At 34.3% G+C, this 21119-nt stretch overlaps 1 protein-coding gene across 6 annotated transcripts in view; it reads right to left on the reverse strand.

The window, feature by feature from the left end:
- The window catches only part of KIF6 (kinesin family member 6), a 247134-nt gene that overhangs the window by 155425 nt on the left and 70590 nt on the right, over positions 1 to 21119 (reverse strand). For all 6 annotated transcript variants that reach the window (XR_015772098.1, XR_015772096.1, XR_015772097.1 and 3 more), the window contains 3 exons: positions 19296 to 19401; positions 18296 to 18422; positions 16062 to 16274 (listed from right to left, as the gene is read on the reverse strand). Coding sequence is in view for 3 of the 6 variants with exons in the window: in XM_088052351.1 (XP_087908477.1) it covers positions 16062 to 16274; positions 18296 to 18422; positions 19296 to 19401 (446 nt within the window). In the remaining 3 variants the exon portion in view is untranslated. The remainder of the gene's footprint in view (positions 1 to 16061; positions 16275 to 18295; positions 18423 to 19295; positions 19402 to 21119) is intronic.

A 21119-nucleotide genomic window follows, 5' to 3' on the forward strand; every position in this document is an offset into this window, starting at 1 on the left:
CATGCAGCTTGCTCTCAAAATTTACAATAAATATCAAACATACCATATGTTTGCCCATGCTTGCATAGAATTTTAAGCATTGTCGAAAACAAATTAGCTATCAATAAAACAAAACAAAACAAACAATTTCAAGAGCTGGGTTGAATAGTTATGCTGACTAAAAATGAAGAGTTAAGACTTCCAAGATTTTATATGGGTTTCTGCATCTAATTCACTGCCTTACTTTCACAAATAATTTCAACTGCTTTTCAATGTTAGAAAAACAAGATTTTGCTCTTACAGATGGCCTTTGAACATGAAATCTCAAAGTGATCAAGGAAGATAAGCCACTCAATTTATTTCACAGTTGAAGAAAGTGACTCAGAGATGAGGTCACTTGTGTAAGTTCACAAACTTAGTAAATAATAAGGATTGAAATGAATCACAGATGTTTTGCATGTCAGTCTAGGATCTTATTCAATTCAGTGTATTGCCTCTATAATGCAGTGAAAAGTTGAGTTGTTTTATGTATGACAAACAACAAGAATAAGCTAGCTATCAACCTCCATTAGACAATGCACTTTATCACAACCATTCTGTGAAAAATCAGAAACAAACAAAGGTAAATGTTAACAGGAACTCACACATTATTCTTACAAAGAAGTATAATTTCTTTTGGAATAATAAGAATGACACAAGCAGTTAATGGGCACAACTGCTATCAACAACTGTCTGAAGCTTCTCTGCTTAAGTAATGAAAAAGTGAACATTACAAAACCAAAAAATAGATGATTGCCTGAAGAATAAAATATAGAAAGAAGATTGCACAAAGAATAAAATATAGAAAGAAGTAAATATGAAAAGGGAAAGGTAAAGCTTTCACTCCCCTCAAAATTTACAGCAGCTGCTGTTTATGACACAGCAAGCACAGCTTGTGCCACTTGGAAAAGGTTTACGTGTTTCCTTATCTTTACTTAAGTTTTAATTATTTATTGTTCTGAACTGCTTCCAAAACATTTTTTCCTGTCTTTTCATCCACTAATAGAATCTTTAATGACTAGATAAAGACTCTACATAGAACAATGATTGTATAAAGTTGTTTTATATATTTTCATTCTGTAGTAAGCAACTACATCTATTACTAAAGAAATATATTCTGATTTCTTGATTATCTGTGAAATTTGCAGCTTTTTTCCTGAAATTAATTTTTTTCTAAGTATTTACTTTGCTGCCTAAAACTTAGGATTTTGTAATGTTATTTATAAGAAAATGGAAATTCTCCCAAGGTACTTATCTGATGCATCACAGTATGACCCATTGCTACTGCACTTCTCAATGAACATTTTTTTCCTCTTGGGAATTTGAAATAGTCCCTCATTAGCAATAACCCTTAAAAAAATGATTTGATACATAACGGTTTTTTACTATTGCTTTTCAAGCATCTGAAAAATACCAATAATTTGACCCTGAGATTAAGGGTTTAGTAAAATGAAGGCTGTGCTTATGTTATTGGCAGCTATCCAGCACTACACTATAGTGCAGGCACTATTATTGAAATATTAAGGTTAGTAACTTTAAAAGACTAGGCAAAAAAAATCCCCAAAAATCCAAAACCAAAAAAACCCCACAAAGAAATCCCTCAAAAAAATCAAAAAGCAAAAACAAAAAACAAAACCCAAAAAAACAAAACAAGGAGAAAAAAAAAGTGTGGTTGAAATCCAGCAAGTTAGACTCAAAAAAGATGAATTTCCAATTACATACAAAAATAGCACCTGACCAGTCAGATAAAATGTTCATATTTTTAACAGAATGTGTTTTAATATCACATCAGCTCATATCTCCTTTATATCTAAAAACTATACCCACAATATCTATTCTAATTTTTTCTTTTTTTTGAATGACAGTAAACAGAAGTTTAATAAACCTCAGGTTGCTAATAGGTCCTTTTAACATGATTGTTCATACAACACATTCTCATATATCTCAATTACTTTGTGGCTGCCTTGCCAGTAAACACTAAACAGACACAAAATAGACCATGATGAAATGGACCATAATAAACATAATGGATTCACTGTGCAGTTCACATGTGCAGTAATGGTCAATAGATTTTGATATTATTTTTACTATATAAATAAACTATCAATTTAAAAAAAATAAATTATATAACACTGTTGTGACTATATCTAGAAAAAATGGATTTTGATAATTTGTGCCTTCTTCTCAAAGGCTTTTAAGGGTGATCCTTCCTCTGCCACTTACCATCCCTCTTTACACTTTCTTTCCTAAAGTCCATGTTTTGCAAAAAAGCAGATTTCAGGAAATGAAGTTACTTGTTTGGATACAACTGCCAAAGCAACTTCCTGTATGCACTTGGCAGAAATGTTAGGGGGGGAAAAAAAGTCTTATGACATTTTTCAATCCAACCAAGCTGGGCATTACATTCAGCCACACAAAACCTCAATTTAGCCCCAGAACTTTATGCCAGTAGTACCTATTTGATCACTCAAAGCATTACAGTCCAGTAGTAATGAATTCATTTTTACATTTCTCAGGAAAAATAGTATCAAACAGGTTCCAAACACAATCGCACTGACTACTTAATCCATGCATGATCTGATACTATTCCATTTTTTACATTTTGCTATTTTTCCTTTCTTCTCTCTGTACAGCTTCACATGTGAATAGACTATAAAGTCTAACTTATGAAAAGCCTGCAGAGAGACCATTCATTGGAACATTACATAACATAGTCATTGTTATTCTTGGATTTATACCTCATTCAGAGGCAGATAAAAAAGGAAATTTTAATGAGAAAGCATCTATAACAAATACTTCGGCTGCAGCAATAGAAAATCATAAAATACATGATGCTTATCAGATGAACTGAACAGGCTGTCAATGACTGAATCATAAATTTTTTGGACTTTGTTAACAGGTGTTTTACCAGATCTTACCCTGCACAATATCTATTATGACAAAAGTAGGTCTTTGACTGTAACAACAGTTTTTCCATATCAAGTGTTTAAAAGTATCAGTGAAGGAAAAAAATCTGCTATTAATCTGGTTGCTTTTACTCCAGACCAATCTCTTAATCTTAAAGACTAATAAATTTACCAATGGGATCACAATTATATATGCATCAGTTCAAAACTGTACCTCTTCTTCCTACAGAGCACCTAATTTAAGAAAGCTCTGTTAAATCTAAAATGTGACCCCTCTGAGGCCCCTGTCTTTGAACCTTAAATTCTTTCTGGGTGCTACGGGTAAATTAAGGATGACAAGCAGCCACTTCCCAACTATTGTTTTCATTTTATTGCATGTGTAATTTCAAAACACCTATTCCTGTATTGTCTCTCTAACCATTTTCCATACAATAACTCTTTTGGGTTCACTTTTCATTTCCTAGTAACTCAGCTCCTCCTTCCCTTGAATCTAGTCTCCCTCATTTCTGATCTCATTTACAACTTCATTAGGAACACATCATAAGCCACAAATATTTTTGCTTGCTTCTACCCTATTTATAAAAGAGAACTTCAATCCATACCTGCCCTTTCCTTTTTACCCCTTCCAAATAAATTTTCTCCTCACAGCGTTTAGACAATCAAGTGTGAGGTAAAATAGCTACTGTATTATCAATTCCTTCCACTGTCTACTCCTGCTACAGTTTCCAGGCAGCCACAGTAATTCCACAAGAAAGACAAAAGTAGTATTCAGAAACATATTTGCTATTTGTAACCAGCACATGTTCTTCTAATTTATTCCATTAAACAGATCAAAAAGATTACTGACATTCAAATAAAAAAAGCTGCTTTAGGCTGCAATGCAAGATGTAGATAAAAGTATGTATTCTATTATCATCTGTTAAAACCAGGTGGGACAGTGTTCTTTATCTCTGCCACAACCCATCCTCCCTCCAGGGGGATATCTTCTGATAACGGGCCATTGAGTCTCACTAACATGACTGATAAAGTTACATCATCCCATTGTGGGATGCTCCACCCAGGGGGAGGAGCCAAGCATTCCTACCTAAATATAATCTGAGATTTGTAACACCACAGTCAGCCTTTTTCCACTAAATTCCCAGAGGAAAACTGGACCCATCCACACCATCACTGGACCTGCAGAGGAAAACTACACCCTTCTACAGGATCATTGCTGATGAACCACATCTGTCACTCTAGGAGGCCTGCAGCCACCCTTTAATCAGACTGCTACCAACACCCTGACCAACAGGGTTGTATCCTGACTTTGTCAGTTTTTCTCCATTTTTATTTTAATTTTCCTAGTAAAGAACTGTTGTTCCTATTCCCATATCTTTGCCTAAGAGGCCCTTAATTTCAAAGTTATAATAATTTGGAGGGAGGGGATTTACATTTTCCATTTCAAGAGAGTCTCCTGCCTTCCTTAATAGACACCTGTCTTTCAAACAAAAGCCTAGAAACACACTGTAAGAGAGAATAAAAGACCAATCATATTTTCAATTTCTTCCCTTTTTTTGAGTCCCCTGCTACTGTTTTAGACATTATAACAGAAATTTTCAACCCAGTATTAAAGTTATTTTACTCAAAAAGTTCAAGACATAACTCCATTTACCCAAGCTTTCTTCCTCTAAATATAAATTCAAAGATTTAATATTAAAGAGCTACAGTTAATAAGTTCAGTCACAGGAATATAAAAATGTACATCTCCTCTCATGGCTGGCACCCTTTAATCTATTTCTTCTTTTTAATAATCTGGAGAAAATCAGACTTTTAGCAGTGTGGAAAACAAGAAAACTCTGGGGCACCTCATGAGGAGGCCAGCAGTGAAGAAATTTCTGAAACAATGGCCTGGCCACTGATTTTCCCTTTTGTAATAGATGCTACTTCTAGCAGGTAGGTCTACTTCTACAAGGCAGGTCCAAAATGACTGACATTTCTACACCAAAGGCTTAATTTGAGAAATATTGTAGAACTGTGCCATTACATACATGCAGAGATAATTTCTATTTAACAGACAAGCAGATACTTTTTTATACCAAATTAAATTTCAAACCGGTTTATATTTGTACCTCTACACACTGCAGAAATCAAACCTAGGGCAACAAATGCATGGAAGGGTGTAGCAAAATAATTTATTTGGAAAAATCTCCATTTAGTACTTGTCAGTCACAGATTAAAACATGCCTATTTATTGGAGTCTAAAATATCATGAAGTTGTACTACAAACTACAGGTAAACTTTCTCTTCAAGAATGGTAATATTCCGAGTAGTTCTTCGTACTGTCCCATAATGCTGCATAATAATTCTGTGTATTGAAGTGGATTATGTTAATCCTTATTATTATCCCAATCTCAAAGAAGCATTTATCAAAATTTTTAATCAAAATCAAACAGGCCACATTCCAAAATATAACTGAAATCCATCCCAGGCAATCTTAAAGTTCAGAAATCCCTATCAGGGCTTTTTTTTTTTTTTACTTTGAAAAATACCTCAATTTTTATATCCAGTTTTATCTACCATTAAATCACTCAAACTCATACCTAAGTGCAACCTGCAATGATTTACAAAGGAAGTTGGCATAGGAAAGAAATTCTCTGGACTTAACCTTGCCTCTTCAAACAGTAAGGATAAATAAATCAAAGTTCTAGTTCATCCAGTGTACCAAATGTACCACAGAGTACCAAAACATTACATGAGTGTTTGACATATGATTAGGTCCAACTGACGTCACAGAGAACTAACAACATGCTTACATGTACTTCTTCAGAGATCAAAACACCATTAGCTGTTTACAGAAGACCTGATAATCAATCCTGCTTGGTCATGCAATGATACAATGAACCTCATGACTGCCTTGGACCTATTTTTCTAAGTACTTACCCTTTTTCTGATTAACTTAGCTTTACAAGCTACGTCCCCAAACTCAGGATTCCGTACAAGACTGGAGAATTATTTACCTTAAGTTATCCTCTTTCAGCCATGTGGGTGTTTTGATCATCAGGCCTTGATGTGGGGCAAAAGTTGTGCCCAGAAAGCAAACATGTAAAAGACTGAGCTATAAATGTCTAAATACTTATCATTTTAAATATGCATATGACGCATCAGAAACCAGAAGGGAATTGGCCCCATATATATACAGAATTATGTATATATACATATATATACAGAATTATGATACAGAATAAAAACAGGAATAAATATTAAATCTTGTGCTTTTGCACTTCATCTAAACACAAGTGACAGACATCAAGAAAATAACCAAACTGAACCACAAGTTATTTATCAGCAGTTTATGCTGGGTTTTCACCCTTCCTGCGAATTATCTGGGCTTGGAACAAATGTAGGTATTTCCAGCACTTTATGCCCAGGAAGTGGTGCTGGTCTCTGTTTTGGTAGTGACACAGGAACATGTCCTCTGTATTCTCTTCCTCTCTATATTGTTGAGACATATATATGGAGGAACCGGTTTGATTTCTGTTGAGGAATAAGGAAAAAATGCCAGTGTCTTCCTAAAATAGAGTGTAAATCATAGATACATAGAATTTTTACATTTGGAAAAGATCTCTAAAAGATCTTAGATCTCTAAAATATCTAAGTCCAAGATCAAGATCTCCAAGTCCAATTGCCAACCAAGCACCACCATCATGTTCACCACTAAACCATATCCAACTGCTGTATCCATACATTTTTTGAACACTTGCAGGGTTGGGGACTCGACCACTCCCCTGGCCAGCCTGTTCCTATGCTCAACAACCCTTTACATGTAAAATTTTTTCCTAATATCCAATCTAAACCTCAGTTGACACAACCTGACATTTCCTCTTGTCTTGTCACTTTTTACCTGGGAGAAGAGGTTGACCCTCACCTCATTACAACCTCTTTTTGAGTAGTTTTAGACAGCAATAAAGTCTACCTTGAACCTCCTTTTCTTCAGGTTAAACAACCTCAGATCCCTCAGCCTCTCCTTGTAAGGCTTGTGATTCAAATATATTACATAAATCTTAAAGAAGTTAATCTCTCCATTTAGGTTTTAGGAAACTTTATTGTGACTTCCAGCATAATAAACTGATGTTCTCAAAGCCTTTTAGATCTAGGTAGTAGAAAACCTAAAATGGCAGCAGAAAGCAATAGTCACATTATAATATACACAATAAAATAAATTGCAGAAGCCTTCAAACACAGCATCCGATTAACAGCACCAGATTTTCAGATTACATGTCTATATTAGTTTTGCTTAGAGCTGAACTTCAGAATGTTGTTTTTGAGATTATCTTTGTTTTAAGGAATTACAGGGTTACAATAAACATTACAATAGCTAAGATAATAACTGTAAGCAAGTTAAGTAACATGAACATGTAGTAGCAGTTCAAGGGCCATGAGGTGACCAAAGAAAAAAGGCTCATGATAATTACACTCAAGACACAATAAAAGACTGAGAATACTGATTATAGAAAATTATTGGACACTAGTTTGATGATTAGAAAATGGCAAAAGATGAAATTTACTTTTATTTGAATGAGGGTTTAGTAAAAGTATGCTGAAAATCAGGCAGGGGCTCACAGTATGATAGGGCTATTTGTGCGAATATTTAGCATAGTACCATTAACAACAACAACAACAACAACAACAACAACAAAATCTTTCCAAAAATGTCACCAAATGATTCACCTCTAGGAAGAATATTACCAGGAAAAATAGAAAATAGAGAAACAATTAAGGGAGAGAAGATTAAACATGGGTGCACTGTAATAGAACACAAAAGTGGGACTCTGTCATGCCCAACTCCACCATTCAAGTCAGATACAAGCGATGTGAAGGAGGGCTGGAATTACTGCAAAATGCTTACAAATGCTAAATAATTTCTTCAGTCACACAACTTCTGCTACAGGAAAATGGCCATAATTGCCTACATGTGAAGGATCTTTGCTATCCACAAGTTTACAAAGAACAGCTTCAGCTCTTCATATAACTGTGTAATCATTTAAAATGCCAAAATTGTCTTAAGGAAGTCTTACACCAGTTGCTACTTGACTCTATGGACAAAAAGATCAAAGACTGTTTCCAGTGTAGTTTGGTAGATGGTTACAGCAGAGCATCTTGGCCAAAGATTTGTAAGACCAGCCCTGCAACTAAAATCAGTGAGCTTTTACCTGACCTAGAAGTAAAATCTACCAAACTCACTGTATAAGTGTGGAAAATAAAGTGTCACTCCATCTCTCGTTGTTAGCTTATTTCCATTTATGTGGTTATTATTTTCTTTCACCCAGATGTCAATAATGGTCTAATTTTTCTCAAATTAACCTAAATATAATATAACCTGTGATTATAATGTTATTCTATTGAAAGTATCCTTCTGAACTTCTAGCAGGGCTGGAAATTAATGAATCAAAGGCACAGTTACTAAATAGATATTTCAGAGTTAAAGGTGTAAGAGACAAGAAGATGATGCATCAGAGGTAAATGAACTATGCAATGATTTTTTTCAACAAATGCACCTGAAACTTAAGAGCCAGTTGTCACTGAGGCAAACAGGCACACAAAACTTCAATGGAAAAATCATACAGGAACAGAAGCATGAAATTGGCCTGAAATATTTGCATGAAACTTAACCTGCTTAAATGTACTGCAAATATCAGGAAAAAAAAGTAGGGATTTGTGGGACATATCCAATAATTCATACTCTGGTTTTATATTCAAATATGCTGAGACCAGAGTCTCAAGAAAATATCTGTTTCTGCTAGGAACACAATGAAAAAGTGCATTTTTTAGATTAAAGACACAAACAAAACAGAGAGACAGAAGTAAGTTTCGGTGTGTCTGAAAAAATTAGTGAAGTACTATAATGATCTGCTCCTCACTTTCATTAAATCCTTACAAGTTACAAAATTTGCCTTTGAAGTTGCAAATGGGGATCAAGCTCCAAAGAGGAAAATATGGGCTTCATCTCCTAAAAATAACCCTACGTTCATATATATAAAAACTTCATTTAGGATGAAAAAAATTGTAACACGCAGGGTTTTACTGCTGTATATCAATTGCAAGAGCTCACTTTAAATCCTATAATGTGTAATTATATTTCTTTGTCGCAAAGAATAGTCATCTGTTGTTCTTTACAGAGATGTTTCTGGAGTCTCAAACTTCTTAACGTACTTCTGGTTTTGCTGTTCACTAATCTCAGTGAGTTCAGTTCAAATAGATTTGGAAAAAAAAAACCCAAAGAAACAAAAGAGCAAACCCCAGAAGCTATTTGAGTCTCCTATAAATCCACAGAGTTAGTCTGCTTGTTATTTATTACAGTCAGTGTACATTTAAAGAGGGTAATTCTGTTTTAGAAACTACTTTGAGTTTTAATTTTTACTTTTTTTTTCATGTCACAAGATTAAAAAGGGAATAAAACTGTGATCTTTAAGACAGAGATACCAAAATGTGTAACAGCACATGACAAAGTAAAAAATTTCCACAACTACATGCTACAAACATGTAGTCTCATTGATCATAGACAGCCATTCATACTTATGACATAAATTGGAGCCTTAGCAATACATTTTTTTATCTGGTAACTTGAAATACCAGAAAATAACTTTGTTAAGCTTATCAGAAGTAAACTTCAATAAAATTGTTCAAAAGCTTATGCTGACTGTTAACACTTGCTGAATTTATCTTGAAGGCTGTTTAAAATAAGTAAATCAAACATTGAAGTCTGATAGTTACAGTAAAAGGTTTTAAAATTTTAGAAAATTCGGGGACTCAGAAAGAAAGTTAGACTTGGCAAGCCCTGGGAAAAGTAGGTCCTGGAAATGTTAGGCCTTGTGCTTGCTAAAGATCATGTGAAACTGCACCTGTGTAATCAATATATGGTAAATTATACAATTGTTAGATGTGATTAGATATAATTATTGTTTTAAGAACATGAGGAACAATGTTAGGGGGTTGAGGGGGGATCACGAGAAATTCATGCTTGGATAAAAACAATGCATACAATAGAACAAGTTAAGTTTAATAATTAATATGTAAGTTGTATAACGATGGGGTATAAAACATGTTCAGCTCAAAACCAAGAGGGGTCAGATTTGGGTATGTGTACCCCTGACACCCAGAGCTCTTTAATAAAGAACCTTTATATAATCATTCTGTGATTATGTGCTCCTGAACGCTAACAATACTTCCTGCTTGGTACTTAAACTTGGCAATAATGAAAAATATATTGTACCAAATAATCACTATATGTCATATAAAACATTTAATGCTTAAGAAATTAGCAAAACAACACCTTGTTTTAAATAGTTGATACAAAGATTAAGCAGTAGCAACAAAATATGCACTACATCTTACTAGGAACTGGTAGAAGTTCAGCTGGAGAGCAAATGGAATATATGCTTTTTCCTGGACCTTTAACAGAAAATGTAGAACATACTTTCTTTTCTGACTAATGAGAAATATCAGCAGTAACTCTGAACAGTTCCCTAAATGCACCAGTGAGCTCCTTTATTGGACAAATAGCAATAAAATGACTACAAGTGTGTGGCAGTGGCCTCAGGGGAGACAAAGAGTTACATTATCCCACCCCAAACCCCTTGTGAAGGGCGGCCCAGGTGTTCTGATTGGGTTTGAGTCCCTGGGGGGTTCTCCCTTGGTGTATTTCTACTGGTCCCTGACCCTGAACTCCACCCTCAAAGGTGGAAACCCCTAAGAGTTCTGTCCCTCAAAAACCCCTGCTGTGCCTCTGTTTGGAGCTCTCTGTTCTGGACCTGAGTTTGTTCCAATGCTGTATAAATGGTTTCATGAACTGGGAGCCCGTCTCGTTGGTGTTCCATTCTGGTCCCCAGAATCCTGCTGCTTCCCTGGACGAGATCCTGAGGTTGTTGACTGCAACACATGTGTTTGTTAACAAAAGAACTGTCATGAGCACAGTGCCAAGACTCTGTCCCCAGATATCCCAAAGCACTACTGGTCACGGAAAATACTCCAAGAAACATATGGGTTTGCTAAGCACTTAATTTTTCTGAAGGTCTGAGACCTGCCTTTTTTCTAAACTGAAAGATATAGAAGAGATTCTGATGGAAAACCTCAGTCAGTCCTTTTCATTAGGAAAGTTTCTGTAGGTTTTCAACAATAGAAGAAAGCATTTCCTTCAAGTTATTACATAAATATATAAAATAGACAAGAGAAATACTTTAAAATGTCTTATTACAAGACAAAAATATTTAGCTTTCAGAAATGAACAGTATGTGTGTTATCATCACTACTTTTATGCTATTCATAAGCATCATTGGTTTATAGAAACCATACATTTCAAAGCCAGCTTGTCAGCCCTTCTGCAGGAATACTTTGTTATATAGGTGTTTGCATAGTGTGGAGCAAAAAGTGATCTTAAATCATGAATGGGATACACAGCGGGTAATTTCTTCACAGAACTCCCAAAAAACTTCACAATTTCTCAATGAAAGTAAAAGGAAATGGCTCAAACTGGTCAAAACATGATCCTAACAAAATATTTTGTGAAAGCAAAATAATTCTCAAATTCGTCAGCATATACCACTGTTTGAATCTCTTACTAAGATTTACTGTATTCTTTAAATGTCACAATAGTCACAGTTTTCTGGTAACCAAACTGTTCATATTTCAGGAGAAAAACAAGTCTAGCAGGAGGAAAAATGGTATCATATGTCTTTTATGCTGACAGAATTATCCTAAGAGGCAAGCAGCAGTCTTTGAAATCAGAGACTGATTTCAAAATAAGACTTCTCTGTACAGAAGTAGTGATATAATTCAATAAAAGTAAAATACAACACAATATTTATCACTCTATTGTCTGTTGAAGTCCGATTTTTTTCTTGTTTTGCTAGATTCATTTGTACTCTGATTTATCCTGAAATGACTAATTTATTATTGACTCAACTCCTAAAAAGATTATATATAATTCTACAATTATATCTATGAAAGGTATGAATTATTAACACAATTAAAGCTGCAGTAGATACTTTATGATGAACTAAATTATTATATTAAAAGCAAAATTGTTGAAGCATTTGTAAAGCTCAGGTTATTATGCCTATAACTTATCTTTGCATTTTCTGTTATGTTCATCTGATTCATAATTTAAACTCATAGCCAGTTATGTCTGTTTCAGATTAATGAAAAATATTATGATGCAATAATAATAGCAGCTACTATGTTAGACTGTTTTGCTCACTCTCCTTCATGTAGTTATGAATTTATAATTTAGAGCTCTCTGTGATGGAGGATGGGTATTAAAAGGCAATTTACCCCCTTTAATGGTGTAACTCTTGGACTAAGATAAGTGTTGGTCTGTTCACTGTAAGTTCACTGTCTTATGCCATCTTACTTGTCAAAATGACAACAGCAGGGAGCCTTCCACTGTTTCTAGACAGTCTGTCTACCTACCACTCCTTCCTAAAAGGAGTCTTCTGGGATCCAAGAAAAAGAAATCTGACAGCGTGTTAACTGATATAATTTTTAACTAATGTAGAATTCAATGCTATGTAACCCAATACCAGCAGAAAAAGCTAGGGCACTACTAGAACACTTAATTTGCATATTCCTCTTCTGTGGCTATCAAGATCAACAGCCTAATCCAGACTCTGACACAAACTGAAAAAAGCACAATACAAAATGCAACAGTAATCCACATGTCCAGTTTCAGCTGTTCTAAGTTAGGTCTCCAGTGGTATCGAACCTCATGTGCAACAATATTTTACTAGTGACATTATTTCAAATATGAAATTCAAACAAGCAGCTAAAGACATACCTGTTCAGAAAAAGGACCTTTCAATATTAAATCAGACACAGGCAAAGAGAGCTACGATTGATCAGCATGGAGAAAAGAAGGATCCAGGGAGATCTCATTGTGTCCTTCCACTACCTAAAGGGGCTCATAAAAAGGAGGGAGAGGGACTGGGACTTTTTATACAGAAAGATAGTGACAGGATAAAGTGTAATGGTTTTAAACTGAAAGACAGTGTGCTTAGAATAGATGTTAGGAAGAAATTCTTTACTCAGAGGGTGGTGAGGCTCTGGAACAGGTTTCTCAGGGAGGTTGTGGATGCTCTGTCACTGGAAGTGTTCAAAGCCAGCTTGTGTGGGGCACTGAGCAACCTGGTCTAGCAAGTGGCATTCCTGTCTATGGCAGATGATTCTGAAAGATCCTTATATAACTCAAAATATTCTATGATTCTATGGAATAAACTCTTTGCAACTTAGTATTATCAGCCAATAATATTATATAATGGTGCCCAAAAACCTATCTGGAAATCAAATCTGGGTGTGGAGGCCTTGTTAATTCTTGAGTCTGTACAGCCTTTAATGGCTTCTGTTTAGTGTTTCAGGCATACACATGGTGGGGAAAAAGCAGAATGTAAGGAAGATAAATACTACCATAAATCAAACCTTTGAATATATACTATGTTCACTCAGTTTCTTCTGAAAAAAACATGCACACTCAATGCAGGATGGACTTAAAAAGAGATAAATTACAGCTGTACCTGTAAAACATTTATCATTGTAGAAGTCACTACTCATTTACCTTTAAAGCTGTGGCACAAATTGGGACCAGGAATTGTTTTACTGCTGTGATGAGATCAAGGTAAGTTTCCTGTTATCACAGATTACTACATTAAGCATAGCAGTGAAATAGTATGACTGCGTTTCTCCTACTTAAAGCAGTGTCTGGATACACAAGAAACATGGTTACACATATCTTTCAAAGTAGATATGGTCCTAGATCATATGTGAAAAAATGGTAAGAATATTATTCTATCTTCCATCACTGAATGGTAAAGATCTGTTTCTGGGCAAGCAAATGTTACAGCTACACAATAAATCAACTGCAAAGTAAATTAATGGTTCTAAATATATATAGTTTTTTAACAAATTATTAGATAGATGTTCCAACAACTGTTTTGTTAAACTAAGTATTTTTTTCCTATACTTTCTTTTGATTTCCTAATTTAATTTTCATGGAAAGGAAATGAGATAGGAAAATGGAAAACAGATTAGAAACACTAGAAATACCACGTTATGTTGCACTAAATCAGGCTGATGGCAGGTTTGAGAGTACAGAATTAAGAAATAATAATTAAGAATAATAATTAAAAATAATAATTAAGAAATTAAGAAAAAAAGAATAAAGAAAGCTAGATTGTTCAAATAGTTAACATACCATATAGCCTTCAATATGTAAATTGAAATCTTCATAAATTATGTAAATTATGTAAAGGATTTAAATGATGAAGAATAGCTTTAGTACTAGACTAAAGCTTCTACCTGGGAGTTTGACCCTGACTCAGGCCTAAGCCCTTTCACAATTTTTAGTGAATTCTTAGTCAATAGACAAAATGGCATATATATATACAGTTCAGATGGATTTTGAAATGGACGGACAATTTTATAATGATAATCCTTTTCAGGCTTTCAATAGATGAAAAATGAGGCTCTGGGATCAAGTGAGAATGATGCCTCACCGAAACTTAGTAAAGGGCTACAAAATAGTTTGGGTTGGAAGGGACCTTTAAGATGGTCGTGTTCTAACCCCCCAGCACAAAGCAGGAACGTCTTCCACTAGAGCAGGCTGTTCAGGGCCCCATCCAACCTGGCCTTGCCAGCACAGAGTGCAGGTGATAGGGTTCTACAATCCAGTCAACTTGGGCTGATGTGCTGGTTCCTACTTTACATTCAAAGAAAATTCATATGAACATACCCACACAAATGTTTGCAAAATGGTAATGCATTGATCAATACTAAGAATTTGCTAATGCTTATTAGGGTATTTTTAAAGACTGAAGAATAAGTGGCACTGTATAAAAGATGTAATTATACTAGCTATTTGTTGTTAAAATATAGCTATTATCTGCTAGCGTATTTCTGAGGCAGTGAAAAGCTTTGTGTTATAAGGACATGATTAAATTTAATTTATACTATTGTGACACCAAATCAAATAAATTCTTTCTACAAAATGAAAAGAAGCATGGTAAATAGGAAAGTAGAAGGCAAAGGGAATTCCTCAGTAGCTAAGCAACTGAAACAAAATAACAACTGTGACAACTGACTAGTTCAATTACAATGCAATTTCAGATGATAATTGGCAACCTCAAGTAGTTTAAGAGCTCCATTCCCACTAGTACTCTAGCAAAATCTAAGTTTCTAACTACTTGCCAGCTGCCATGTCTGAGTTTCATGTTGAAAACTTTTCTTTCAGCTAGCTGCCCCCTAAAACGCATTAAAAAATACAGAAATATAAATAATGAATTTATATATTTATAAATTATATAAATTATATATTTATAAATTATTATAATTAAATATTATATAATCTATATAATAATAATATGTGATAATCTTGGATGAGGCATGTTCTTTACTAACAAAAACATAAGCACTTCTAGAACCTGCTGAAACCAAAAAATCTTTTTATTTGAACAATTAAACTAGAAAATGAAGAAAATGTGAAACCAGAAAAATCTGTCTACAGTTATTGGAGGTTTTTAATGTAGATTTTGGAATTAACAATTTGCAAGAATATTGTTACCTATTTTCATAAATAACCAGCTCAAATGTTGTAAGGAAAGAAAATTGTAATGCTCAACACTTAACTCTTTTGAAATAACCACTATAAAAACCTCCATACTTATGCAATCCATGCTAACTGGTCAATATTGTCTCAATTGTTTCAGTTGCTTCTGCAATGATTTACATTACAAATATTAAATCCTGTAGTACCACTTATATAGATAAATTGAAATGGATCTTCCAGGGGAAAATATTATTTCCTTACATTCCTTAATGAATTATGCTCAAACCCCCATTTTTTTACTGTGAGTTTACTGAAAGAATCAGGGGCCTGCAACTGAAATTATACTATGGTTCCATAGGTTGTTTAACAGAATATTTACATAAGTTTTTAAAAGCGATCAGCACCTTAGAGGACTTTAAATTTAAAACCCTGCATTTGTAGATATAGTATCAGCACAATATGACTGGTTCTGAAAATAAAGCTTCCTTGTTTTGGTTCATATTTGAAGGATATACTGTAAATAATATTGGAATAATCCAATAACTGTTCACTTAACTAATTACACTAACCTGTTGCTCTGGAAAGAAAAGGTAATCTGGGAATGGAAGAGCTGAAAACTTTTGCCTCTTCCAGGCTAAAATATCTGGATGGACTTTGACTTTCTTCCAAGTTCATAGAAGGACACTGCTTCAAGACAGTAGAATCAGCATAGGTGGTATTAAGCTGGGAAAGAGCACCTCGTGCCTTCTTTTTTTCTTTTTCAAGCATAGTTACCAGAATATCTACAAGACATATTAAGGAAATAATTATTTATTTTTTTAAAAGCAAAAATCATCATTGTTTGTCCATAAGCCTTTTTTTTTTTTCTTCAAAGTGAAACAATTCACATTATGGAAGCATATGTGTGAATATGAAATTAAAGGTTGACATATTCTTTGCAATTATTTTTATCCACCTCAGTTTTTCCAAACAGCAGATTCTTACTAAAACAATAACGAAGTCAAACATTGACCACAATTGCGGATCCCATTCTATTCACTCCTGATAAAAGCATTTACAAATAAACAGGGTCTAGTGCCATTGTGATAATCCCTTTTTATTTTTTCAAATTCTGTAATAAAAAGACTTGCACACAAAAGAAAAAACCTCTTAATTTACAGGTAGCCTTGCAAGTGTCTCACATTTGTAAGCTTTTCACAAATGGTTAACTAAAATTCAGAAGTCTTTAGGAAATTTCTTGCAATAACACTGTGAATTTACTGGAAGTAAATTAGAAATACATTTTGCCTAAGAGCTTATAGAGGATATATAATGGAAATCTTGCATGCATTCAATTACGAACACTGACGTCCCTGTGAAAATGTTTTTTTTAATAGGCTATTCTTTTTAATCCTAATTAATCTTCTTAATGAAGAGCAGAAAATCTAAGTAGTCTTTGGGGAATATTATTAACTGGACTAGGTAATAATAATAATAAAACACTTTCCAATTCAGTTTTTATGATAGCTTCTAGCTTTTTATGATAGCTTCCTTCTTGTAGGCAAGTAACTCACAGTTTATTCAACAGCTGCTATACCTCCCATCACTTCATTATATTAGACATGTTATTAATGTTCTAGTGATGATGTACACTGTCACGTAGCCACTTCAGACTCCCTGTATCAGTCTTGTCTTCAAAGTCTTCCTATATTCTTTCTATTTAATTATTACATGGATTTACACAAGTTTCCTCCTTTTACTTCTGTGAGCAAAGCTGTATAAATCTGTCAAGCACAAGTGCATTTTATTTTGCATTTTTTCTTATACTAGTGAAATAATTTATTTCAGAACAAAATGTTTCTGGGAATTCAGATATTAAAATTTACATTAAAGAAATTGAAGAATTTTTTTAAAGGAATGAGTCAGTGTTTTAGCTAAATTTATTTGAAACTACACCTTGGAAAAACAAAATCTTATCATCTGTGACAGAGCAGAAACAGGGAAGCTTTCCTGACACCTCAGTTCAGACAGATAATATGCTACAGCCCAATGAAAAATACCGTTCTCATTTGACATAAAAAACTGAGCTGGAATTGTTGAGCACAAAGAATGCAACTGAGTTTGCCCTTTACTAATAACTGTGAAAAAAACCTTGGTACCTTTACATTCAACAACTCCATATTTTAATTTCTCTGCTAACTTTCCCCACTGAGTAGCCACAAAGCTACTCAGGGGTCGCAGTGGCTAGAGTTTGCCCACAGGTCTGCAACCTGCTAAAATACCTCCCACCCACTGTGCTGCAGTGCAGCTAATCATGTTTCCTGTGAGGCAGTGAAGCAGATAAACTATGTCTAAGCAGTTTATGACTTTTATGTGCAGAAAGCTTTAAATTTAAATGTAAAAATTACAAGTTTTATATTTGCTCTAAGGGCAAATTGCCCAGAAGTCCCCAAAGCAACGTTTCATTTGGCTAAAAATAACACATACAGACATTCTATTCTTTTTAAGGTAATATATTGGTCTTTATATAGCATGAGAGCTTCCCCCTCTAAAAAAGAGTTTAATTTGCTTGAAGACAGTGTTTTAGGTTTGGCCTGATCCACAATATTTGGTTATTGGCTGGACCATTCTAAAGCTAAGTGGTGCTTGGATCCAGGATTTTGATTTTGGTAGAGAAGCAGGTGCAAAGCAGAAGTCGTCTCACATAGAAGCTGGGAATTGAGTATTTCCTTTAACACAGTACAGCCCCTTTCACACAAAGAAAAATGTTTCTAAGTCAGATCATCTCAAACCCAAATAATACTTCTTTCCTCATAAAGGATACTGATTTCATTGTCTCTTTGTTGCAGAAGCCCTTTCAGTTTTCCCAGTTCTTCATTATGTTTTTTTTCTTCAGAGATGTCTTGTGAGAACAGTTTTTTACCTGAAGTCATTGGATGATTTATAATTTGCTATTAGAAGAAACAAAAAAAAAAGCAAACCCCATTAACTTTCCCTCCAGCTCTGTATTCTATTCTGAGTCTAGCTATAATAAGAAAGGTAAAGCCTTTCTATACTCTTGAAAGAAAAATATCATGCCACAGTTGACTGTCAAATTATATCCATTGTATCAAGTATGAAACAAATTGTATTTTTAAATCTTCATTAGCAAGGGTGCAGTTTATTTCACCTTTTCTACACATAAACTCCAGTGTTCTTTAGTATGAGAGAACTTCCAGTATTAAAAATATCATTAAAAACTTATTATTTAAGAACAATAAATTAAGATCAGGAATGTGTAAACTATTATATTGGAAAAACTATATCCCAAAATACAGATAATACTTTTCTTCTATAATTTCTATAATTTCACGATTATCAATTGTATCTTGTTTTCTCAATGATTCAGAAGGTCTTGCAACAACTTCAGGAGAATTAGGGTAACAGATAAAGGGATATAGTGTTTCTAATCTACATTTTTACCTCTTTCAACATAGTTTGTCCAAAATAAAGCCTCAGTAATGCTGGAAATACAGATGGGAACATCTATCCATGTAAAAAGAACTTGTCTTGATTCCAGCAACTTCCAGTGCTCTCTCTTAGAATTTACTGCATGCTGGGATCCTTGCTGATGTTTCTACAAAATGCCGCTGAATTTTCCCAGCTAAATTTAAATTTTCTGTAAGATTTAAAGAGTCCTCCACACACTTTAAAGTTCAATTGTTTGACCCTTTTCCAGTACCTCTTCACTGCATTGCATTTCTTTTAATGCTTTTCAACCATGAATATCTCCAAGTTATATTCAGAGTGCCAGCTGCACTTTAAACTCCTTTTAAAAAAGATACCTTCATATGAACGAAGCAATACTTGATCTTGCGCATGTCAGCACCAACATCCAGAGAGCTATCAGGATCTCTGTCTTTGAGAAATGTTTGAATTAACTCATCCAACCTGGAAATAACATTTTTTAAGAGAAGGAAAAAAATTCAGAAACATGCACACAACTCTGCAAAGTGGCACGTCAAATACAATGCAAAATATACCAAGCTGCCTGATATTAACAGGCTATTTTTCTTCAAGGTCCATGCATTTCAAATGTGTTTTTGTTCTGATTAATGAAACCTGGATTTGATACTAAAGATTCTACAACTGCATATCTGAGCTTACTGACACATACTAAGGAATAGTTCTAGAACTAAAAACATCTAAGAAGTAATTTTTTCTTTTCCTCATTTATTTTGTAACCTTTGTTCTTCTGCTATCTCATAGCTGAAAAGAATTAAAACCTGCTCTCTCAGAAGACTAGATTTTAAGAGGGTTTGGGCATTGGATTTGTTTCCTTATACAATGATTTGTGCAAAAGAAAAGTCTACTTCTTTTTCTATTACAATAGTCAGCAGATAGCATAGCTTTCATGCATAAATTACCTGCTCCAATCACCAAGAAAAGTAAGCCATCTTTTAATGCAGATATTTATACATTTCTCAAAGATCTACTGTTCTTCCTCCAAGGAATGAAATGCAATTAGCATTTTATTACCTTGCAATGTGTTCTTTACAAACAACTGACCAAATCATCCTTAGGGAGAAACAATTATTTCAATAATTTGGTCTTCGTAAGACAATCTGGCACAGAGAAGCATCCTCTTTATTTTTCAAAACCAAATTAAAATTATCAGACCGGAAACCTATCAGGCATAATAGATCATGTTCCTTGCTAGATGTTGCATCCATACAGACAGAGCCAGACTTCCTATTACATGCTGTCACCATTTTTCCAGGTCTTGTATCTCAGGATACATTGCAAGACAAATGGAAGGGGATTTCTAAGACCAAACTAGACTTTTAACCCACTTACTAAGGTATGTTTCTAGGAAACTGCAAGTACAAATTCAAACTCCATCAGCTGGTTTCAGATTTATGGCTTCCTTGTTCCTGACAAACACTGCTTCAATTATTTAATAGGAAATTGTGGGCAACAATGACAGGCATATACCCTGTAAAGCGTGATTTTATAATTTCAAATGTTTATTTAGTGTATCATTCTCAGAAGATGAACTTCAGTTCTGAGCCTGAGGCAGGGAATCTAAAGTAGCTGCATCAAGTGCCCAACTACCCAAGTAGGGCAAGAGTTCATCTCTGCGCCTAGTGTTTCTTTTGGACTAGTTTTGTTCAGTTCCCTATTTAATATGCAAGCCTTCTGAATGTCAATTTGCAGTCTTGCGAATTGCAAATTGCAGCAGAGCAATTTATGCTCTTCAGTTACAGGACAGGGAATCTTGTGGCCATTTTATTATCAGAATCATTTTGTTGTAACCACATAGAAAAATTTTAGGCATTATAATATCACAGCATTCAAAGCTGACCCTAGAGTATGTTTTCTGGTATTTCCCTGCTTCTGAAGACTTCTCTCACTGAAATTCTTCACATTACAGTAATAGGAAATCTCTGCTGGAGAGTGAAACATTGAGATGCACAACAATCAGGAAAAAAAACCCCCAACATTATTTTCAGGAGGTAAATATCTGAAAATCAGTAGCTGCAAGACTGGAGTGAAAACTGGAAAACATAACAAAATGTTTTGGTATTTATCTCCTCCAGACATAGTAAAGTGGCAATACTCAAAACAGAAGAAAAAGGAAATAAGAGGGTTAGTTTCAGACAAACTTT

This window comes from Pseudopodoces humilis, chromosome 3, assembly GCF_049639895.1.
Source record: "Pseudopodoces humilis isolate 2021_Gansu_Grassland_sample_001 chromosome 3, ASM4963989v1, whole genome shotgun sequence".
Classification (NCBI taxonomy): Eukaryota; Metazoa; Chordata; class Aves; order Passeriformes; family Paridae; genus Pseudopodoces; species Pseudopodoces humilis.